We start from the raw sequence: 21937 nt of genomic DNA, 5'->3' as shown, positions 1-21937 counted from the left end.
AGACAGAGTTTCGCTCTTGTTGCCCAGGCTGGAGTGCAATGGTGCAATCTCGGCTCACCACAACCTCCGCCTTCTGGGTTCAAGCGCTTCTCCTGCCTCAGCCTCCCAAGTAGCTGGGATTACAGGCATGAGACACTATGCCCAGCTAATTTTGTATTTTTAGTAGAAACGGGGTTTCTCCATGTTGGTCAGGCTGGTCTCAAACTCCCGACCTAAGGTGATCCACCCACCTCGGCCTCCCAAAGCGCTGGGATTACAGGCATGAGCCACCACACCCAACCGGCCACTTTCAATAGCTATGGAGCTTTTATATATTCTACTGTTCCTCTAATGGAACTATAAGAAATAGTTTTCAATTTTTAAAAGTCTTATATATTTCTCAATTAAAGACAATACTAGAGATAATGAGATCAAATACATCCTTAAGAGAAAAAATGATTTTTTTAATCTAATTTCTTAGCAGTCCTCACCAAGCCACAAGTATTATTTGTCTTACTATTACACTAACTAAAGAGTCTTCTTGTAAAGGTTCTGGGTCACCTACCTGTCTTTCTAAATCTCATCACATAGCATTAGACAATGCACTTATCTCTATGGTAAGATAACAGAATCTTTTTTTCCTTTCATCTATAATCTTATTAGGAGTCAACTCAGCACAAAATAATCTCGTCATTGGCCTTCTGAGTACTGTTCATTTTTGATATATCTATATAAAAACTACATAGAACAATAACACCCACAATTAAAAACCTTAAAGCATAGCATTTTTTAAATGTGCACATAGTTATGAGTTCTTCTTTTATCCTAGACTACTCAGAATATTTCTTGAATGGCTATAGTTTAAATATGTAACAATATTAATCAGAATTAAATTGATACAGATGTCTATTTCAAATTTGTAATGTTTAATACTTTTCTTACACCATATCAGATAATGCTGATACTGATTATGAAAAGGGAGAAAAACAAGTCTAAACACAATGATATTCAGGCACTCATTATTTTTAAATTATATCTAAATCTAGGTATATATAGCCCTCAAAATTCCTATAACTAGAGGCCATCTACCTAAGTCTAGATTGGGCTGAATAAAATTGCTGAGTAAAAAGGGCTTCTATCTGATTAAGTTGTTTAAGAGAATTAAACTCGCCAGATCATGACACAATTCCAAGATATCCACTACATTCCAACATGAGATAATACCTGGAGTGTATGAGCAGACTTCAGGAGTAATCTCTTCAGTTATCTTGATTTATTCTTGTATTCTTACTCTAATTAAAATGCTGCTGTGATTATATTAACTCAAACGTCTTTTATTAATATAAAACACTCTGTTATTTTCCACTCTAGACATTGTACTACTTCTTTTTTAAATAAAGAAGAGACATGGGGGCAATATGTAACAATTATGTCCCTGTTCTCTATCTATCTATCTATCTATCTATCTATCTATCTATCTATCTATGTACATACACATATTTTGAAATTCGTTCATTTTTAAATAATATAAATAGTGAACAATGTATTTTTCCCTGAAAATGATTCCAGACAAAGTTAAAATTTAGCAGTTTACAAAGAAGAAACAATCACTATTGAATGCTTCTAAGTATGAAATAGCTGATATGGTTTAATTATTCCATTTATGTTAATAAGACCATTTTCTGATCACCAATTATAATCTGGTTACAAAAATAGTAGTATGATATACTTTGAGATTGTTGTATTTATCCATTGTGCTAAGTAATTAGCATTAAGAAGAGCAATCTGTTGGAACATAGTATTTTAAAGTGACAAAAATTGCTGGACGAGTATCACATATAGTCCTTTGGAGATTTCACATAGTACTTTTCATGTAAATTTTGATGGGCAATTACTTTTCATTAATGGTGGTTTGAGTACTTAGAGAAGACAACTATGTACTGTACTTAGTGCTGGGCAAATTGCCTGGATATACTTCATATATTGCTGTTACTTTAATGAATAGTGTTATGGCAATTAGAAGACTGATGGCTTAGAACGTTTAGGTAGATGTATTTGAAGTTCCTTGAACTAAGTGACATTGCTCAGTGCGCACTGCAGAGTAACTTATCTCTTTTGAAAAGTATGATTTGAAAGCAGAATCACTTAAAATATTTAGCATTATTATAGTGCATTTAAAATAACCTGGATTGTATATATCAAATCACAGATGAAAGTGCAATACAAGTGTAACAATTAAATCGCTAGATCTTTCACTGAAAAGTGGTTGTAAACACAATATTTAAGTAAATAGAATACCATTAAATCTTTTAAAATGATATGTTATTTGTCGTGCTTCTCTTTATTTGTATTATCTTAAGTAGTACATTCTCACAAAAGTCAGTTATAAATATTATAATAATTATATGAATTCCTAATATGATTGTACTGATGATCATTCATTTATCTAAGAAAATTAATGTTTCAATCCCTGAGACAGGCAGCAGCTGGGATTATTTTTCTAAATTATTTTAAAGATTTAATTAAGAGAACTATTCTCAAGCATTATAGTCCATATTCCATGAACGCTTTCTACCGAGTAATATTTCATAAATACATGATCTCAGAAAACTGGTGTCTAGAGATAATTCTTCCCCCCAAAACCCAATCTTCTTTTAAAGAAGGTAAGTTGCCAATTTCTCCACATCTAGATAATTTTAACTGCCATAATTCCATAAACATAAATAATTCAAGCTTTAATTTTAGAACATTTGAAATTGAAACAACAAACTTCTTCAAAGTTAAGTTTGTTCTGAGTAACTATAATTATTTTCTTTATATGACTAGGTTATAGTTTATTATTTCTATAAACATTAACTATAACAGCTTGAAATAATCATATTTACTAGAAATTTCTCTTATTAAAACACATAATCATTAATAGTAACATTGGGTATAATAAATTGGAAATAAAGGAAAACACATGAAGCAGAACTAATTCCTTCATCATTAATAATCTTATACACATGAAAGCTACAAGCTTTCAATAAATATTATAGATTACTATTTTTTGCTCATTGTAAATATATGCATAAATTAATTACGTAATCTATTTCAGTATAATACTTTAATGGCAGCAGTGAAACCACATGAAACATAAGATATTTTTTAACTAGAATACAAGTTCTGTAGAGAGGGAAATAAGTTCTATGCCTAAGGCACTTAAAAAAGAAAAAAATAAGCCTCTCCTTCTAAAGGCCAAGGTGTTTAAAAATATGACCAAATAGTCAATTTGCATTTCCTGTTTTCCCTTCCTTATGTGTTCTTCCCACAGGTACCTGAATGACTCACTCCAGACTTCCTTCAGATTTTTGCTCAACTGTCACGTCTCAGTGAGAAGTGCCGTATCTTCTCTCTTAAAATTCTAATCTTTCAGGCTCCTTCCTCCTAACCCAACTCTGCACTCCCTAATCATATGCCCTTCTTGAATTTTCTCCATTAGTATCTTTCACCATCTGATAAACTTGATTTGTTTATTTGCTTATATGCTATTTTCCCCCACTGGGAATATAAGCTACCTAAGGACAGGGAATTGTTACCTGTTTTATGCTCTGCTGTTTTCCTAGAACCTAAGTAGTGACTGGCTCATGATAGTCACTTGATAAATTGTTGAATCAGTAAACAAATCAAAATTAGAGCAAATGAATCAATTATCAGTATTATAAGAGTATATAAGCATAAAAATGGAGAACATCCTGACTCTTGATTAAATTACATTTAAAAGAAAAAAAAACAGAAAAGAAGCATATTCTCTTCCTATCCTTCTCTGCCCACTTTACGAGAAACTTTTATACCATCAGGTTTTATAAACACCAAATGCTCTCTTTCATTTATTGTTTAAGGATTGTTTTGTTAACCACAATTTGTAATGATGGGCCCAGAGTCACAATATCAGGCCTCATAGAGGTAATCGGCTATGAAGGTTAGAAGGGGTATTTTTTGTACAGTGCAGGTTTCTCAACCCCAGCACTATTGACATTTTAGCCCAAATAGTTCCCTGTTATGGGGGCTGTCCTGTCCTGTGCCTTGTAGGACATTTACCAGCATCATATTGTCAACCTGCTAGATGACAGTAGCAAGCCCCTTTTCCCCACACAGTTAGTATTGTTTAAAATGTCTTCAGGCATTGCCAAATGTCTCCTGGTAAGCAATATCTCCTGGAGCTGAGCATCACTGGTGTATTGGGAAGAACTCTGGCTTTGGAGATAGACAGACTTATGTTAGAGACCCAGTTTTGACCATGATCAATCAACACAGTTGCTGTGGCTATTAGCTCTAATGTGTGTAAGTTATCCAGAACAAAGTAGATGCTCTGTAAATAATAGTTACTAATAGAAATAGTGCATCACGGTGGTTAAAAAAATATACATTTACTCATATAAAAGTTTGTTTTTTAAACAAATGCATACATATGATAAAAGTTGGAGCAGTCTATACAGACTTTTTAAACATATTTGCAATTAAAATATATTTTAAAAGTAATGCAAATTAATATACAGTTTTACTTCTGCTATGAACTGAATTATGTCCCTCTTCCCATCCCAATTCACATGTTGTTTTGGAACTCTTTCAGTTTTGGTGTGAGTTTAAATTTTTGTTTTTGTTTTTCTTCCATTAAGCTGTTTACTTTCTATGAAAATAGACACAATCCGATATATTCCTTCTTTCCTTGTACTTCTACATACATATGTACATGTAGTATGTGCCAGAAATGATTGGCTATATTTTATACATCTTTCCTCTTATTCATTTTCTCCCCATTTCAATTCAAATCCTAATAGCTTAACTTTTTATTTTAATATGTGTTTCAATAAATACTTAAATTCTACAATATATTTATGGCCATGGTCATTTTACATAAACGTTTGTCTGCTTGTACTGAAAATATATTTGGTCACAGTGGCAGGTGTTTGTGTGTGGTCATTATTCTATTTATTCGTGTATTTTACTATTATTGAAATGCACTGAAGTGTCTTGCTGTGTGTTATGAGTGAAACATATATGAATAAAATGTAGTCTCAAATTATGGAGAAGTGAGACATGTTCGTATATGATTATTTTAGGAGACAAAAATACTCCACTGTATTAGGAAAATACCAATGCATTTAGAGAAGAGAAAGATCGCCAATCACAGTGGGGTAAGCAGACATAATCTTGAAAAGTGGATGGTGTTTCACCCATTAGGGTAGCTGATAAACAGGGAACACACTCAAGGAACAACAAGGCAAAGAGAAATAAGTAGGGCATAATTACATAAAGAAGAAACAGTTTACCCGGATGTAGTGCACATGACTGAAGTAGGGATAGAGGAGAACAAAACGAGAGGAAGAGTTACAGGAGCAAGGCTCTTCCTTATGGTAAAACGGTACTTGACTTGAGTCACAATCCCAGAGCGTTCATCTTACAGGACAGGGTTTTAACAAATCTTACTAATTTTTTTTTTTGCCTATAATGTGAGACTAATAATGCTAATAATGCTTTGAATTTTAACAAATCTTATTGACTCTAAGTTTCTTTACAAGGTGGAACTAATAATGCTGTGATAACAAGATTTAGCGAAAGAAAACGAGCATTTCTGAGTAACGCTCATTTATTTCAGCCTTTGAAATTGGCTAAGTAGGTAATGCCACAGCAGGTCCTAATACAGCAGATATTGAAAGTTTGGAGATTGGAGATAGAATGAGAGGAAGGTAAGAGGCAACTGCTGGCAAGAAGTTAAGTTCCTAACCAGAGTGTGAAAGGAAAACAAACGACAACAACAGCAATAAAACAAACAAAAAGACAGGGCTATCAAATACAAAAATAAAGTTAGCCATACAAATACATTTGAGGATCAAGGAAAAAAACTGGCCCCAGTTCCCTCTGAGCTTAAGGCAAACACTTGGGAGAAACTATAGAACTGCTTTAGAAAAAAAAAAATGATCAGGAGAGGAGCTGCTTTAGAAGTGAGAATTCAATTTCATTCTACTCAACAAGCAATTTTCCAGTGGTTGTCAATGGAAGGTTTCCATTCTCTTGGGGGAATTAAGGAAATTTGTAAGGTCGTTTTTGGCTATCAAAATCACTAAGGACTATTATTGACATTCAGTGGATAAGGAGTTAAGGATGGTAAATATCTTACAAAGCATTGAAAATAAAAAATGTCCTATTTCCTATGTCATCATTGAATACCCCAGTGGACATTTATATTGATGAAAAATCTTGTTTACATGTATCTGAACCCAGAATGTAACTCTATTTTATATCTAAAGACAAAGCATTTTCTACATGGTTTTAAGAAATACTAAATTTTCCATCAATATAATTGTTTTTTATATTGTTCAAAATGTTACCAAAAATTGTTCACCACTTCAGAAAAATCAAGCCATTGATACCAATTCCACTTGTTATTTTAGAGCTAGCAGCACAGCATACCTGCATCAGTCTGCATTTTTAGCTATTTCACTTCTAGTGATGCTTTATACGAGAAAAAGCAGCTATTTCTTCAGATATAGTATGCCCAAAGCATTTGTAAATTGAATTGATTTTTTTATTTTAAATTACTTTGCTGTTATTTCTCATTTCATTACAGTCAGGGCATTACATTTTATTTGTTATTTAAAAAAGGGAGGCATTGACCAGAGCCAATCCTATAAATTCAAGACTATTTTAAAAAATCCTCAAAGGTGCAATTTTCAATGAGTCACTTTTTTAGCAGAATGGAAAGAGAGGTACATATGTGAATTCTTAGTTAAGTAGATTCAATCTAGTCAAGCTGTCCTTATAAGGGACCATCCCTGACTCTTACATTCATGCGCTCACAAACACTACTGTCTCTCCTCTAGGTCTCTTCCCATTCTAGCCTTCATCCAGGGCCAATTTCAATCCTACATTCCTCATGAAGTCCCCCTCCGAAGGCATTTGGAAGTCTTACTTGCATTTTTGTACAGTGATTTGCACGGACAATTTTATATGTATCAATCTGTTTTCCCCATTCATCAGCATTGCTAATGCCATGGCATTATCTCACAACTCTCTTCTGTCCTTCATAATACTTAAGCACTTAAGCCCTGAATAAATGTGGTCAGTATTGGTCCTATTGAAAGTTTTTTTTGTTTTTTTTTTTTTGAGATGGAGTCTCCATCTGTCTCCCAGGCTGGAGTGCAGTGGCGCATGATCTCAGCAAAATGCAACCTCCGCCTCCCGAGTTCAAGAGATTCTCCTGCCTCAGCATCCTGAGTAGCTGGGACTACAGGCACATGCCACCATGCCCGGCTATTTTTATTTATTTTATTTCTTATTTATTTATTTTTTTTTTAGTAGAGACAGGGTTTCACTGTGTTAGCCAGGATGGTCTCCGTCTCCTGATCTCGTGATCCACCCCACCCGCCTTGGCCTCCCAAAATGCTGGGATTACAGGCATGAGCCACCACACCTGGCTGGAACTTTTATTTTAGACAAAATATAATGCAAAACCTCTCACAGTAACTCAAAACATCAACGATAAACACAGACCTGCGTTGATTGTGGTATTCTGGGCATTTCTATAACATTTCTAGGTTTCTGTAGATCATAGTTTACAAATTGTAGAAGTAAAGGACATTTCAGAATCTGATTGACTCAAATTACTTTCAGAAAATAAAAATATAGAAACTGAAAGTTTGTTTTCTCTCATAAAGGAAAGAAATAGACCCCTTCCCCACCACCCCCCCAAAAAAAAGAAAGAAAAAGATATGAGAAAAGCAATGGAGAGCCTAGGGTGGACAGAGTGGGGTAAAAGAGAGAAGAAAAGGTAGGAAGGGAAGGAAGGAAGGGTCTTCTGAAAAGCAAAGATTCCTTTGAAACTTGAGTTTCAGCTGTTTTTACATTCAGGGGAAGAGATTTAGTAAGCTTTGAAAAAAAAAAAAATCTGCACTTGACAACATGTAAAGCGAACTTGCATTGTAGGAAACAGAAGAGACTCCTTAAGGTGAACTATAAGAGGTAAGGAATTTTCAAATTACCAGACTCCCCACTTTGTTATAATAAGACAGCATATAGACTCCTTTCAAATCAGAGTTCAATGTAAATCTGCGAGTGTTCAGTTTGAGGATAACAAGATTAAATGCATCAATCCCAGAACCTGTCATTTGCCATCATTTATAATGTTCCATAGGTTCCATGACAACTAGCCATAATAATTTATCTTAAGAAGTAGAAGAAAGGCTTTTGATGATTTCTGCAGGCCAATTTTACTAAGTTTTTTATTATACGTATTTTTTGAATTTTTCTATCTTAAGTATATCATATTAAGTATATCTTAGAAAATTCATAAAAAGTGTGCAAGTTGAGCACTTAGATTTTTACTTTTAAAGTTCTAAAATTATTTATTATGCCAAGTAATATTTTGCTGAGGAGAAATAAATATACATTTTAAAAGCTTATCATTGAGAATTCAACTGAGAAAGCTTAAGAGTTAGTGTAGGTAAAAACTAATTTTTTTTTTTTTTTTTTTTTTTTTGCCATTAGCTGTAACTCACACTTTTTTTCAGTTAGCGGAGAGGTTAAACAATCGTAAATACTTTGTCATACAACGTCTAGAGGGAACATTTGAAACCTTTAATCCCCAACAATATGAACACTGTATTTATTCTTGAGCAACTGAACATGACATTTTCTGATATGCAGATGGTGTCTGGAAGTATTTTAATCTGACAGCCTTGACTTTCCCATTGGTAAACTACCCACGTGCCTTGAATCTCCATAGCAGCTATTGTGATAACTTCAAGTTTGTGAGGTGAGCCCACAGAAAGTATGAACAAATGTCCTTAAGGGTTATGTTTGCTAAAGCCTTTCAAGGGCTCCCTAAAAGACAAATGATGAGCTTATTTGGTTAACATTGATTGAAAACAAATGTTGTGTGCATAACCAAATCAACAGAACCAGCGTTTTTCTCATTACTAGACTGTGACATGAGTCTGCAAATACACACAGAACACACCTTTTTTGATTGATCCCCATAGTAGCCAAAATTTAATCTCTTTTTAATGTTTACTTATTAATCCCGTTCCTGGAAAATTGCCACTTGAAACAGCTCAATAGTATAATATATTAAAATTGTGATAAATAGAAAAATTTAGCAGAGAGAGCATAAATATTTATGGAAATCGTGTAATTAAAGGCTATTTTTTTTTTTTTTTTGCCTTTACCTGTGACTCAAAGTTTCTTTTAGTTCATAGTGAGGTTAGCCAATTGCAAGTGATTCTAAGATTTGAGGGTTGTTGGAGATAGCTACTTAGATATTTATAGGAAGCACAAACCTATTCTAAGACAAATTAAGCAGTTTTATGTTGTAAACTCCCACCAAATTCTTAACTAAAAGTTGAAATACTTTTGCCTAACTTATAAAACGGATTAAAATGAACTCTGATTAGCATAACTTCACAAATGAAATTTTTTATTTGTAATTTTTTATGTTCTTTTCTATTGCTTTAACCTATATAATCATTTATTTAAAACTATTTCCTATTTTATTTAAATCTAATAGTTTGATTACTAATGGATGAATCAACAAATTAGTGATAAAAATCATGCAAGGTTAAAACTTTATCTTTACTTTAATGGCAAAATCACAATTACTTTTGTGCCAACATATAGAGAAATAGATAAGGAGATATATATAATGGATAGATAAGAATTATATACGTGCTTGTGTACATATGTGTGTGCATATATATATGCATACATACATACATACATACACACACATACAATAGACTGAATATTTGTGTCCCTCAAGAATGCACATGTTGAAATCCTAATCCCCAATTTGATGGAATTGCAGAGTGGGATCTTTGGAAGGTAATTTGGTCATGAGAGTAAAGACCTCATGAATGAAATTAGTGAACTGATGAAAGGATCCCCAGAGAGCTCTCTCTCTCTCTCTCTTTACTCTCTCTCATTTGCTGCCATGAGAAGATATAAAAAGTAAGCAATCTATAATCTGGAAATGGGCCCTCACCAGAACCCAACCATCCTGGCACCCTGATCTCAGACTTCCAGCCTCCAGAACTGTGAGAAATAAACTTCCGACGTTTTTAAAGCCTCTCGGCCTATGTTAATTTGCTATAGCAGCCCAAGGTAAGACATACAAATATATAAATAAAAATATATATGCCTACACCTTGACACTCAAGTAGAATATGTCATGATAATTTCAGATTCCTTATCTACAAATATCATGGTAAATACAACTTCCAAAGATCATTTAGTGCCATAAAACAACAACAACAAAAAGTATATACAGAATGAAATACAAATGAGAGCAACTGTGCATATAGTAGAATAGCAGAGAATAATGAATAAATAGCTCATAGGTGTGAGTGAAGGGTGGAGGGTAACTTCAAACTCATATCCTTTATAGGGCCTAGGGCTCAAACTCTTGACCTTGACAAATTACTACATGACTTATTTTAATAAACAATGTCAAGAGCATCTGTGATTAAATGATATGCTGACCATTAAGTACACAAATTGTCAGTGATTCTCTATTTAGACATACTGACTTCAGGTTTGCTTAAATATTATTCATACCCTCACTTCTATTTTAAAGCTATGATCCATTCACACCAGCTCTTTCATGCCCCACTAAAAAAGTACAAAATACAGATAAGCTATCATCCTTCTATTTCGTGAATTCCATCATAATTTTCAACAAGAAATAAGACTATTGTTTCTGTGAGAATATTCGTTTTATATGTGTATTTTCTCTTATCTCCATGAATTGATTTGTTCAACTTTCTCTTCAGTGTAAATACAATATATGCAGTCTGCTCTCAAACTGCATATGCAGAAAGGAAAAAAAATATGTTAAATAAAATCCATAAATAACCCAGAAACCCTAATTTTAGTCAATAGTTTTAAAGTCCTGCTCCTCATAAAGGCACTAAAAACTGAACAGTGACTTGATTAACTGGAGTTTGTGTCACTGTCTCCTGCAGGCATTAGTGACCAGGAAAATGTCAAAAGTTGTGAGGAAAAAGGTAAATAAACACAAAAAATCCCTATAACTGAATACTAGGTAATCGATAGTAAAATATTACATAGCTGACTATATACTATTTTATAGCACAAATCGTTTAAAATCATGTAGGAAAATGTTTTATCATATTATTATTTCATAAAACAGAAGATTTTTTTATTTGTAGTTATTTATTTATTTTTATTTTAGACAGAGTCTCACTCTATCGCCCAGGCTGGAGTGCAGTGGCACCATCTTGGCTCACTGCAACCTCTGCAGCCCAGGTTCACGCAATTCTCCTGCCTCAACCTCCTGAGTAGCTGGGATTACAGGCACCCGCCACCACGCCTGGATAATTTTTTATTTTTTATTTTTATTTTTAGTAGAAATGGGGTTTCACCATCTTGGCCAGGCTGGTCTTGAATTCCTGATTTTGTGATCCACCTGCCTTGGCCTCCCAAAGTGCTGGGATTACAGATGTGAGCCACCATGCCCGGCCAAACAGAAGTATTTTTATAAAAGAAAATTCCATAAAAAGTTTTGCAAAATACTTAGAAAAAAAATCTAAGAGAAAACGTCGTAAATATAATTTTAGAGCAACTAGTTATTACTGTATATTAGAAAGCAGAAACTTTTGTATTTGCCAGCCCTGAAAGTAAGGAAAACTGACAAGATCATCTTTAAAAATGGAGAAGATGGGAGGCCGAGGTGGGTGGATCACCTGAGGTCAGGAGTTCAAGACCAGCCTAGCCAACATGGTGAAACCCCGTCTTTACTAAAAATACAAAAATTAACCGCGTGTGATGGTGCATGCCTGTAATCCCAGCTACTGGGGAGGCTGAGGCACAAGAATTGTTTGAATCTGGGAGGTGGAGGTTGTAGTGAGCCAAGATTACACCACTGCACTCCAGCCTGGGTGACACAGTGAGACTCCATCTCAAAAATAAAATAAATAAAATAAAATAAAATAAAAATGGAAAATAATTTGATGTTCAGAGTTATAGGTTGGTCAGCTTTTATCTAGCAACTTGAAAGGTGTTAACAGTCCTCATTAAACAGTCATTGCACCCAAAGTGTAAATCAAATCTGACTAAGTGAGCCCCCTGGAGAATAGGAGAAGCACAGGCAATACACTATTTGAGCCATGACAAACTTAAAGGATTTCTTTTCTTTTTTTTTTTTTTTTTTGAGACAGAGTCTCGCTCTGTCGCCCAGGCTGGACTGCAGTGGCGCAATCTCGGCTCACTGCAAGCTCCGCCTCCCGGGTTCACGCCATTCTCCTGCCTCAGCCTCTCCGAGTAGCTGGGAGTACAGGCGCCCGCCACCACGCCCGGCTAATTTTTTGTATTTTTAGTAAAGACGGGGTTTCACCGTGGTCTCGATCTCCTGACCTCGTGATCCGCTCGCCTCGGCCTCCCAAAGTGCTGGGATTACAAGCGTGAGCCACCGCGCCCGGCCAACTTAAAGGATTTCTGTCTTAGAAAATTAACCTTCTCACCTGGGAAGATTTATTTTAATGTAATCATGTTTTATATTTTTTTTAAAAAAACAAAACATTTAAAAGATAATATAAAAACTGTAAAATCAGCAAAATGTTAAGCAGTTGTTAGTTCACACAGCATTCCTTCGATCTTCTCTCACTATCTCTTCAGATCTTTACTCAGAAGTCATTGTCTTCGCAAACTCTTGGCTACTCAGCCTCAAATTTCACCCCATACACTTCCTTATCTATTTTCCTTGATCTGCTATTTTTTTCCCTTAACATTCAACTATCATACTATATATATGTTTTACTGATTTATCTGCTTTATGGTCTGTCTTCCATGTTACTACGCAAGCTGGGATTCTTGCCACCATGTATATCAGCAGCTGGCACATAGTGGGCACTGATAAATGCTTGTTGAAAGAACGAAAGAATGAATGGCAATCGATATTTATTGCTGTTAGGGTGCAAGTTCTACAAGTAGTTACATTGCCTTGTTAGGAGTTTAACTCAAATAAGAGTTACACCTAACATTAGTATGTCCTTAATCTTTATGTACCCCAGGCAGAATACAAGCTCTGTTCAAACACCACTAGAAAATCTTCGTGGAAAATCCTGTATCCTGTTCTCTACAGAACGGGCCTATTCTCCTCTGTATATTATACCAGCTCTACCAGGTGACTTTTTTTTTTTTCTACTAAAGTCCCCTCTAGTGGTACCGCTGGGTGTTGGCTGCCTTAACTCCATCCTTTTCTCTCAGCAACTCAATATCACCAGTATAAATGATGACCAAACCAGAGGTGACACCTGGTGCCCTCTGTGCTGAAGCAACAACAGAAGGTTATTGTAGAGATTTGTGTTGTTGTTTTTTGTAGAGTGCTTGGCTTTTATAGTGTTAGCCTTCATAGCCTTCATAGCTAGCCTATATAGTATGTCAGTTTCCATGCTATTTTTCTAAAAAAAAATTTAAAAAAAAGATTACTTGCTAATAATTAAAAATTATGAGATTTTAAATAAATATCTGTATTTCTTCCTTCTCCTCAAAAATAAAAGATATGGCACAAATGGTTAATATTCCTTATGGCAAAAATAAGTGGAGCTGAGAGGTGTTCTACCGTAAGTGGGACGTTCATTTTTCCCACTCCATCATAATACCTGCCACTCCCAAGCTAGTTCAGATATTGCAGCCTAGACTCAGATCCTACTTAACATGTATGTTGGAGCTATTTGGTTTTATCACCCCTGACATACTTTACTCATTCATAACCTGCTTAACTAAAAAAAAATGATGAGTTCGTGTCCTTTGTAGGGACATGGATGAAACTGGAAAACATCATTCTCAGTAAACTATCGCAAGGACAAAAAACCAAACACCGCATGTTCTCACTCATAGGTGGGAATTGAACAATGAGAACTCATGGACAGAGGAAGGGGAACATCACACTCCGGGGACTGTTGTGGGGTGGGGGGAGGGGGGGAGGGACAGCATTAGGAGATACACCTAATGCTAAATGATGAGTTAATGGGTGCAGGAAATCAACATGGCACATGGATACATATGTAACAAACCTGCACATTGTGCACATGTACCCTAAAACCCTAAAGTATAATAAAAAAAAAAATTATGGAAAAAAAAAAAAGATTTGAACTTCTAAGTCTATTCATAAATAAATGACTGCCCTGTGGGTAAACATATGAATTAGTATCTATAGCAGAGCAAAAAGTGACTACAAAACTTAGCACCATAAAACATTTATTGTCTCACATGGTTTCTGTGGGTCTAGAATCTGGGAGCAGCCATGTGGGTGGTTCTGGTTTGGAGTCTCCCTTGAGGTTACTTTATAGCTGTTGGCTTGTGCTAAAATCTTGACTGGGGCTAAAGGTTCAGCTTTCAAGATGACTAGTTTACATGGCTGCTGGCTGGAGATCTGCCTTTCTTCCCACTGCGCTGCTTGAGGGTCCTCATAACATGTCAGCTGGCTTTGCCTAAGGACAGTGATCCAAGAGAGGGCAAAGAAGCTCATGCTTTTTATGACTTTGTCCCCAAAGCCACATATCATCACTTCTGCCTTATACTCTTCATTAAAAATGAGACATTACCCACACTCAAAGGAAAGAAAGCAAAGCTCTACTTATTAAAAGGAGATATAGCAAAGTGTTTATGAAACATATCTCGGTTTACAGGTCTTGACTGAGTCATCAAATAATTGCTTTATTTTGATCTGGGTACTATTCTAAGTAAAACTAAGAGCCTCGAGTGGTTCCAATTTATAATCCTTGAGGTTTAAAAACTTGTGCAAAGCGTTCAAAGAGATTTTTTTTTTTAACATTGCTTTAGGATAGACTACTCTTAAATGTTTGTGAAAGACAAACTTTTAGTTACTTATCATTCAGCACCTATGTAGCCTCTTTGGGGAACTATCATACACTTGTATATACTAATCACTTCATAGTACAATGACTTGTTTTCTGGATGTGTAATTTCAGGATCACTGTAGACAAATTTCTTCTTAAACATTTGTAACTGCAGTCTTCAGTAATCCCCTGGATATTGGCGAGGTTCCTGTGTTTTACTTTTTCATTGCTTTTTTTTTTATATGACTATAGTATTCAGCCTCAGCAGCAAGTAGGCCATCACATTTGTTTTTTCTCTTCTCAAAGAGAAAGGGTGGAGGTTTTGAAAGAAGGAGAACCCTGAGGAGAAGAGTAAGTTTAAAGCCAAGCCAAAAAATGCTATAGAGACTCCTCCCCTGATTCTCTTTGGTGATGTACTTTAAATTTTAAATTCTCAGACTGCTAAGTGTATTTTGATATGCCCAGTTAACATATTGCCAGTAGAGGCATTAAGAGGCTTTTTGTTTGTTTGGAAGCTGAGTCTCGCACTGTCGCCCAGGCTGGAGTGCAATGGTGCGATCTCGGCTCACTGCAACCTCCACCTCCTGGGCGATTCACCTGCCTCAGCCTCCCAAGTAGCTGGGATTACAGGCACCCGCCACCATGCCTGGCTAATTTTTTTGTATTTTTAGTAGTGATGGGGTTTCACTATATTGACCAGGCTAGTCTTGAACTCCTGACCTCGTGATCTGCCTACCCCAGCCTCCCAAAGTGCTGGGATTACAGGCATGAGCCACTGTGCCCGGCCAAGAGGGTTTTTTTTTTTTTAATATATATATTTATTCTTTGTATTTCAGGGCTACTCAAATTATGGTGGCAAAAAGGGGTATACTTACACAGCAATTTACTTGTTAAGAGAATTTTAATTTCTGCAAGGCAGGGTTCCTCTACAAAGCTGTTGTCATATCAGATTCACAACATTGACACAATATGGGCGTTACGGTCTCACTCATACTTTCTCCTTCTTCCATTTATCAGTCGACAAACCTAACAGACTTTATTTTTTGCTAAGATAGACACCTGCTCCATTTTTTGATACTATATTTACAGCAGCATTGAGCTCTGTAAGTTTAGTATTCATTTCCTACTCAGAACATGGTCAGCAGCAATATTAGCAGAAATAAACCTTTATAAAGCCTTAAATAGTTCTACAAGGCAACAATTTTATTATACTTTTTTTTCCCTTAAAAGTCACTGACTTTCCTTGAAATGTTATGCAAGATTTTTAACACCTTCCCTCTAATTTATTGAGTTCATTGGTTATGCTATTTGCTAGTTTGGGTTTCATAAAGTATATTGGAAATCAGTTTTTGAAAACATAATGTGGGTGATGATTTAGAGACTGTTGCAGCTTACTCAACTGCTTTCAGAATTTAAACTCTGCTTATTTTTATTTAAAATATGTACAAAGACTCATAAGACAAAATATTATTGTTCATTTTCCAGTACTGAGTAATATATTCTGTTTTTTTAAAAAAAGTCATCTTATAGACACTGTAAAATAATTGTCAATAAATTCCTACTGTAAAATAACCTTTTTGTCAAGTACAATCCTTTGTTTTATACATATGTAACTTCTGGATATATACAATGAAAAGAATATCAATATAATGCTATATAAATAGCACAGAAATTGCCCAAAGACTCAAAAAGAAAATTGGAGACTTAAATACAAGATGATTTGTCTTTTACACATTTAAATTCCTCATCTGAAGAAAAACTATTTAAAAAAACACACTGATTCTAAGAAATAATTTAGAAAAAACATATAAGTAAAAGGTATAGCAGAAGGACAGCAATTTAAGAATAAGCTTAAGCAGATGAAAAACACTAAACATCTGATGAATTATTCTATCACATATCTGGAAATTCCCAACTAGGGAAACAGAGAGAGTGCTTTAAGGACCAAAGTAATAGGCATCGGATGCCAACTTTGACATTTCCATAGAACTCTACTTTTCAAAAAGTACATTCATTTAGAACTTCAAGTGATTCTCACAACTTTGTGATATAGGCAGATATTTTAATGTCTATATTTCCCCATAATAAAAATCGAAATAGAGATCATCTTAACACTTAAGGTTTGTTAAAACAATCTCTTTTTCTCTTTCCTTCACAAGAGAGAGGAAGACTCATTCTTAAATAAAATTTGCAACATTTCAACCTTGTTCACCTTCATCTAGATATTTTTAATTTAATTGAAAATCAAAGATGATAAAAATATTTTTTGTCTAGAAAATGAATTTCTAAATCTGTCTCAATTAACAACTGTTTACTTATTAACATATACTCATGAACATTCATTACCAAAAAAAATAAGACAACAACAACAACAAAACCTCACAAACCTGAGAAACAGTAAAATGGCTAAAAGATTTAGAATATAGAATTAAAAGGCATAAATTTTTACCTATATAAATAAATGTAAAAATGTATTCAAATGGGCTTTTCATAAATTATATGTTTTTAAAAATTATTCTGAATATATCACAATATTCAGAATTATAAATATTAAATAATTTTCTGATTATTATCCTGTAACCAAATGCAATTACTGAAATTCTTTGTAGATTAGCCAATCCTCACACCTCTCACCTACCACGAACTTCAGCTTAGAGCCAGCCATTCACTAAATCAAAACAGCCATCCTCAACAAAGGGCTCTTCTTTGTGCATCCACTCTTAACATCTTTTGAAAAATTCAAACTACCTTTTTAAACTGAAACTTACATTTCAAACATTAGCTTCTAATATCAATATAGTAGAGGTTAATTATTTGCTCCATGGAAGCCATACCTCCCTTTTAGCTTCCTAATCATTTTACCTACTTGGCACCTTTTTTTCCCTAGAAGATTGAATCAAAGGAACGGAAATAACACTCAAATAAGTAAAATCTCTACTCACTCCAAAATACTGAAAAGAATTATTCAATGGGAAATTATTTCAATCATTGGTCAAATGGACCCTGTTGTCTTGTCTTTTGAATTCTACCTATGGATCAAGCTATTCTTTATTAAATGGAGGTAAGCCAGGTTTGACTTTACTGTGACAAATGCACTAGGCCCTTAGACTTTAGAGGACTGTAATAGAACACAGAAAATAACAATTGTAAAATAATACAAGTCATAGTAAGCCAAGAATCAGTAACAGTAATGTTAGTATTGCTAACACTAAGTTTCTGATCTGGATAATCTTGTAAGTCTGTTTGCTAAAGAGGAAAAGAAGGAAGAGAAGAAAACCTCATAGAAGTGTTCAATTTGAATATAGTTCTGGTGTTAATGGAGCAGTAACTTTCCTAAGCTTTTAACAGGTCATAATAAATCAGCCTCCAATCAATACAAAGCAACCGAGCTATAGAATAATTTCACTTACCCATGATGGTTAGGGCTGTAGCTTTTGTTAATTCTTCTTTCATTGACTCGATTACTTCTAAATTACCACCATCCAGGTTGCATCTATTTATGGTTCCATTCCCCGAACTGATCCAATAAAGCTTGTTTTCCACATAGTCTATCGATAGACCTGTAATTAAATTTTACAACTTAAACACAATGATAGCCACTTATGTTATAATATTCACCTAGCACCACTGGATTTGAGGGGGAAAAAATAAGTTGAAAGCTCAGATTTTTGTCTTTACAAATAAGATCTGGCTAATAGGGAAATACACATATACTGTTTTGGGTTTTTTGTTAATTTTTTAGAGACACTAAAAAATTAGGGTCTCACTCTGACATTTAGACTGGAGTGCAGTGGTGCAATTATAGCTCACTGCAGCCTCAGACTCTCAGGCTTAAGCAATCCTCCCATCTCAGCCTCCTGCAGAGCTAGGACTACAAATGTGCACCACTATGCCCAGCTAATTTTTATTTTTATTTTTTTAATAAAAGGGGCTCACTATTTTGCGCAGGCTGGTCTTGAACTCCTGGGCTCAAGGGATCCTGTCACCTTGGCCTCCCAAACTGCTGAGATAACAGGCATGAGCCATGGCACCCAGCCAACATAAACAGTTTCAACTGACAGAGAAACGTTATAGTTTTATAGGCACTTAACAGTTATCTCTATGGATTACCAACATAATCTGTGTCACTGAGAGAAATGACAGCTCCATTTTACAGAAACAAAAAATAGTACCTAGAGTAGATAAGAAATCTGTGTTCACAGCTAGTTAGTGGACATTCCAGATATTTTTTGAAAGTTTCTGTTTCCAAATTGAGTGCCTGCCCTCTTCATTATGCCACTTTGCCTCAGAAAGTTTTAATGCGTAATGACTCATTTGGGATACTAATTTAACTGATGAAATTTATAATTACTCATCTATTTTCCATAAAATTTACTTAGGCAGTTACAGATTTAAATTGGTGATTTCATCCCTCTTCAAGTAAATCCAAAAATGGAAGATTTTCAGCAAATAGTAATTTTACCAAAGCACAGAATTAAATTGAGCTCATTTGGAGGCCGATATGGGGGAGATAAACCATTTGGCAAGTGAGTGAATCAAGCCAATGGCTTAAGACCCTAATCTCGAGCTGGCACAGTGTGTCACTGAGGTAAGGGTAGGCTTTATTGTATTTTATGGGCAACTTCACATATTATAGTGGTGGCCATCATTGTCAGAGGTCTCAGGGTAGGTACTTTTTGTTTTCTAAAGGTCCTTGGCACACATCTACTTAACTACTGGCATGTTCAGCAGAATCAGTATCCACATTTTAACAATAACTCTGTAGAACCATGTTGACCTTCTGTGATCCATAACTACTCATGGAAAAGTGCATGTGGGCATATACTCAGGCACACAATGCAACCAAGTGTTCCTGGGATCTCTCTCAGAGAATACAGTGAACAAATCACAAATAATTCCCTTAAAAAAAAAAAAAAAGATGAAAAGAAGGAAGGGCAGATGACTGAAGAGACACACAGATTCAAGTGCACTGAGAAAAGGTCAAATATAGCCTAATAATTCTCAACTGCAGGGATTCCCAGGACAAAGAATGTGAATCGTTATAGGCATTTATCTCTATGGATTAGACCCTCTTTTTTTTTTTTTTTTTTTTCTGAGAGTTGGGTTCTCACTCTGTTGCCCAGGCTAGAATGCAGTGGCACAATCATAGCTCACTGCAGCTTTGAAATCCTGGGCTCAAGCAATCCTCCCACCTCAACCTCCTGAGCTGCTGGAATTACAGGTGTGAGCTACCTCGCCTAGCTCTATTTTTTTTCTTTTTCTTTCAATAAGTGTATGGTTCTATAGGAACAAGGTAAAGCTAGATTATGCTCAGAGTCAGGACATGTGTGGAATGTAAGCTAATGACTGGCCACAGGGCTACTGTATTTCTAATTAAATTCTGTGTCTTGATCTGGGCACTGGTTATATAGGCAAGCTCATTTAATCAACATTCGTCAAGCCATATATTTAGGATGGTTTACTTTTCCATATGTATGTGATTCTACAATATAAAGTTTACATCTAAAATGAGGGAAGAAGCTAGGGAGTATATGGGAAGTTTAAGCAAAATAAAACAAAACCTCCTAAATCAATGCAATACACAAGGCCAAGCAATTTAGTGAAGACAGGGCTTCAGAGGGAAGAATTTTGTCTCCCTTTTTTTTTTTTTTTTCTGGATCTGAGTTCACCAGAGTCTATTATTCAACGTCTTTGCTTCTGGACTGTGCCTAGAGGAAAGAGGCTTTGTCATAGTCATCTTATTATATTTGCTGTCTAGCATGATGACTAGAATAAACAAGAAAATTAATAAACATCAAATAAATGGACAGACTATTAATTCCATTTTGAAACTATAGCTTGTTTTCAAAGAGTTCTGCCTAGGAAAGTTTAGTTATCTTCCCAACTGAATTTTTTTTTTTTTTTTTTTTTTTCAGGCAGAGTATCACTGTGTCGCCAGGCTGGAGAGAAGTGGCATGATCTCAGCTCACTGCAACCTCCACCTCCCGTGTTCAAGCGATTCTCCTGCCTCAGCCTCCCAAGTGGCTGGGACTATAGGCACGTGCCACCACACCCAGCTAATTTTTGTATTTTTAGTAGAGATGGGGTTTCACCATGTTGGCCAGGATGGTCTCGATCTCTTAACCTCATGATCTACCCACCTCGGCCTCCCAAAGTGCTGGGATTTCAGGCATGAGCCACCGCGCCTGGCCCCAACTGAATTTTTTAACCTACTACTTATACCCAGATACTGTAACAAGTATAGAGGATGAGCAACGATTCAACAGCTCTACTTAGTATGGCTTAAATATTTAAATTAATTTTAAGATTGAATAGCTTCAAATTAATAGGTTTAAGATTCACAAAAATGATATTTAAAATTTCTATATTAATCTCTCTCTCTCTCTCTCTCTATATATATATAGGCATGTGATGCATATCACGTAACTCCCTCCATATATCTTCTTTCCTGTTAAATATATTAGCTTAACCCTTAAATGTTCTTGGGTACACTTATTCTCAGGTTCATAAAACAGAATTGCAATGCTCTACAAATCCCATTATGATTTTTAAAAACTGGTGACATTTGCTTTATATTCATAGTATAGATATATGTAGAAGTATAATACATGTCTCTGAAGTTTATTAATGTAAATGTTTTTGCATCATTAGATTTTTCATTTTGTTATTATCATTCACTTAAGTCCTAACAACACTAAATGATTAATTGGTATACATGATGTTGGAATAATTTTTGAATCAGTTCTCTGTTATGCTAATATTTTAAAAAATGAATCACTAGGCAGTGAACAAATAATTGTTTAATGCAATTAAAACTACTCAGTGATTTTATAATGCTAAATCAATACCCACGAGAAAACAGGTCAAACGTGAGCATATTTATAAAATTGTCCTGGAACCTATGCAAAGAAATATAATTATGTCTGTACTAAAGGATCCTCAGAATGGGTGACTGAAAGTTGAAAATCTTCAAAAGGGCGATAGAATCTGTCTGAAGAATGTATCAGTTGTAACATAGTCTTGTTTTTATAAGACATATTTAACTAATTTTTGAAATCATCTGAATCTGGCTATCAAAAGAGGAAATCTAGATCAAATAACAT

The 21937-nt window shown here is 34.9% G+C and overlaps 1 protein-coding gene across 2 annotated transcripts in view; it reads right to left on the bottom strand.

The window, feature by feature from the left end:
- The window catches only part of LRP1B (LDL receptor related protein 1B), a 1938417-nt gene that overhangs the window by 582353 nt on the left and 1334127 nt on the right, over positions 1-21937 (bottom strand). For both annotated transcript variants that reach the window (XM_058434432.1, XM_032145942.2), the window contains exon 32: positions 18245-18394. In XM_058434432.1, coding sequence (XP_058290415.1) covers positions 18245-18394 — 150 coding nt within the window. The remainder of the gene's footprint in view (positions 1-18244; positions 18395-21937) is intronic.

This window comes from Hylobates moloch, unplaced genomic scaffold, assembly GCF_009828535.3.
Source record: "Hylobates moloch isolate HMO894 unplaced genomic scaffold, HMol_V3 SCAFFOLD_24, whole genome shotgun sequence".
NCBI classification, from domain to species: Eukaryota; Metazoa; Chordata; class Mammalia; order Primates; family Hylobatidae; genus Hylobates; species Hylobates moloch.
The sequence above is the reverse complement of the archived record's forward strand: the minus strand, read 5'-3'. Positions and strand labels throughout refer to the sequence as shown.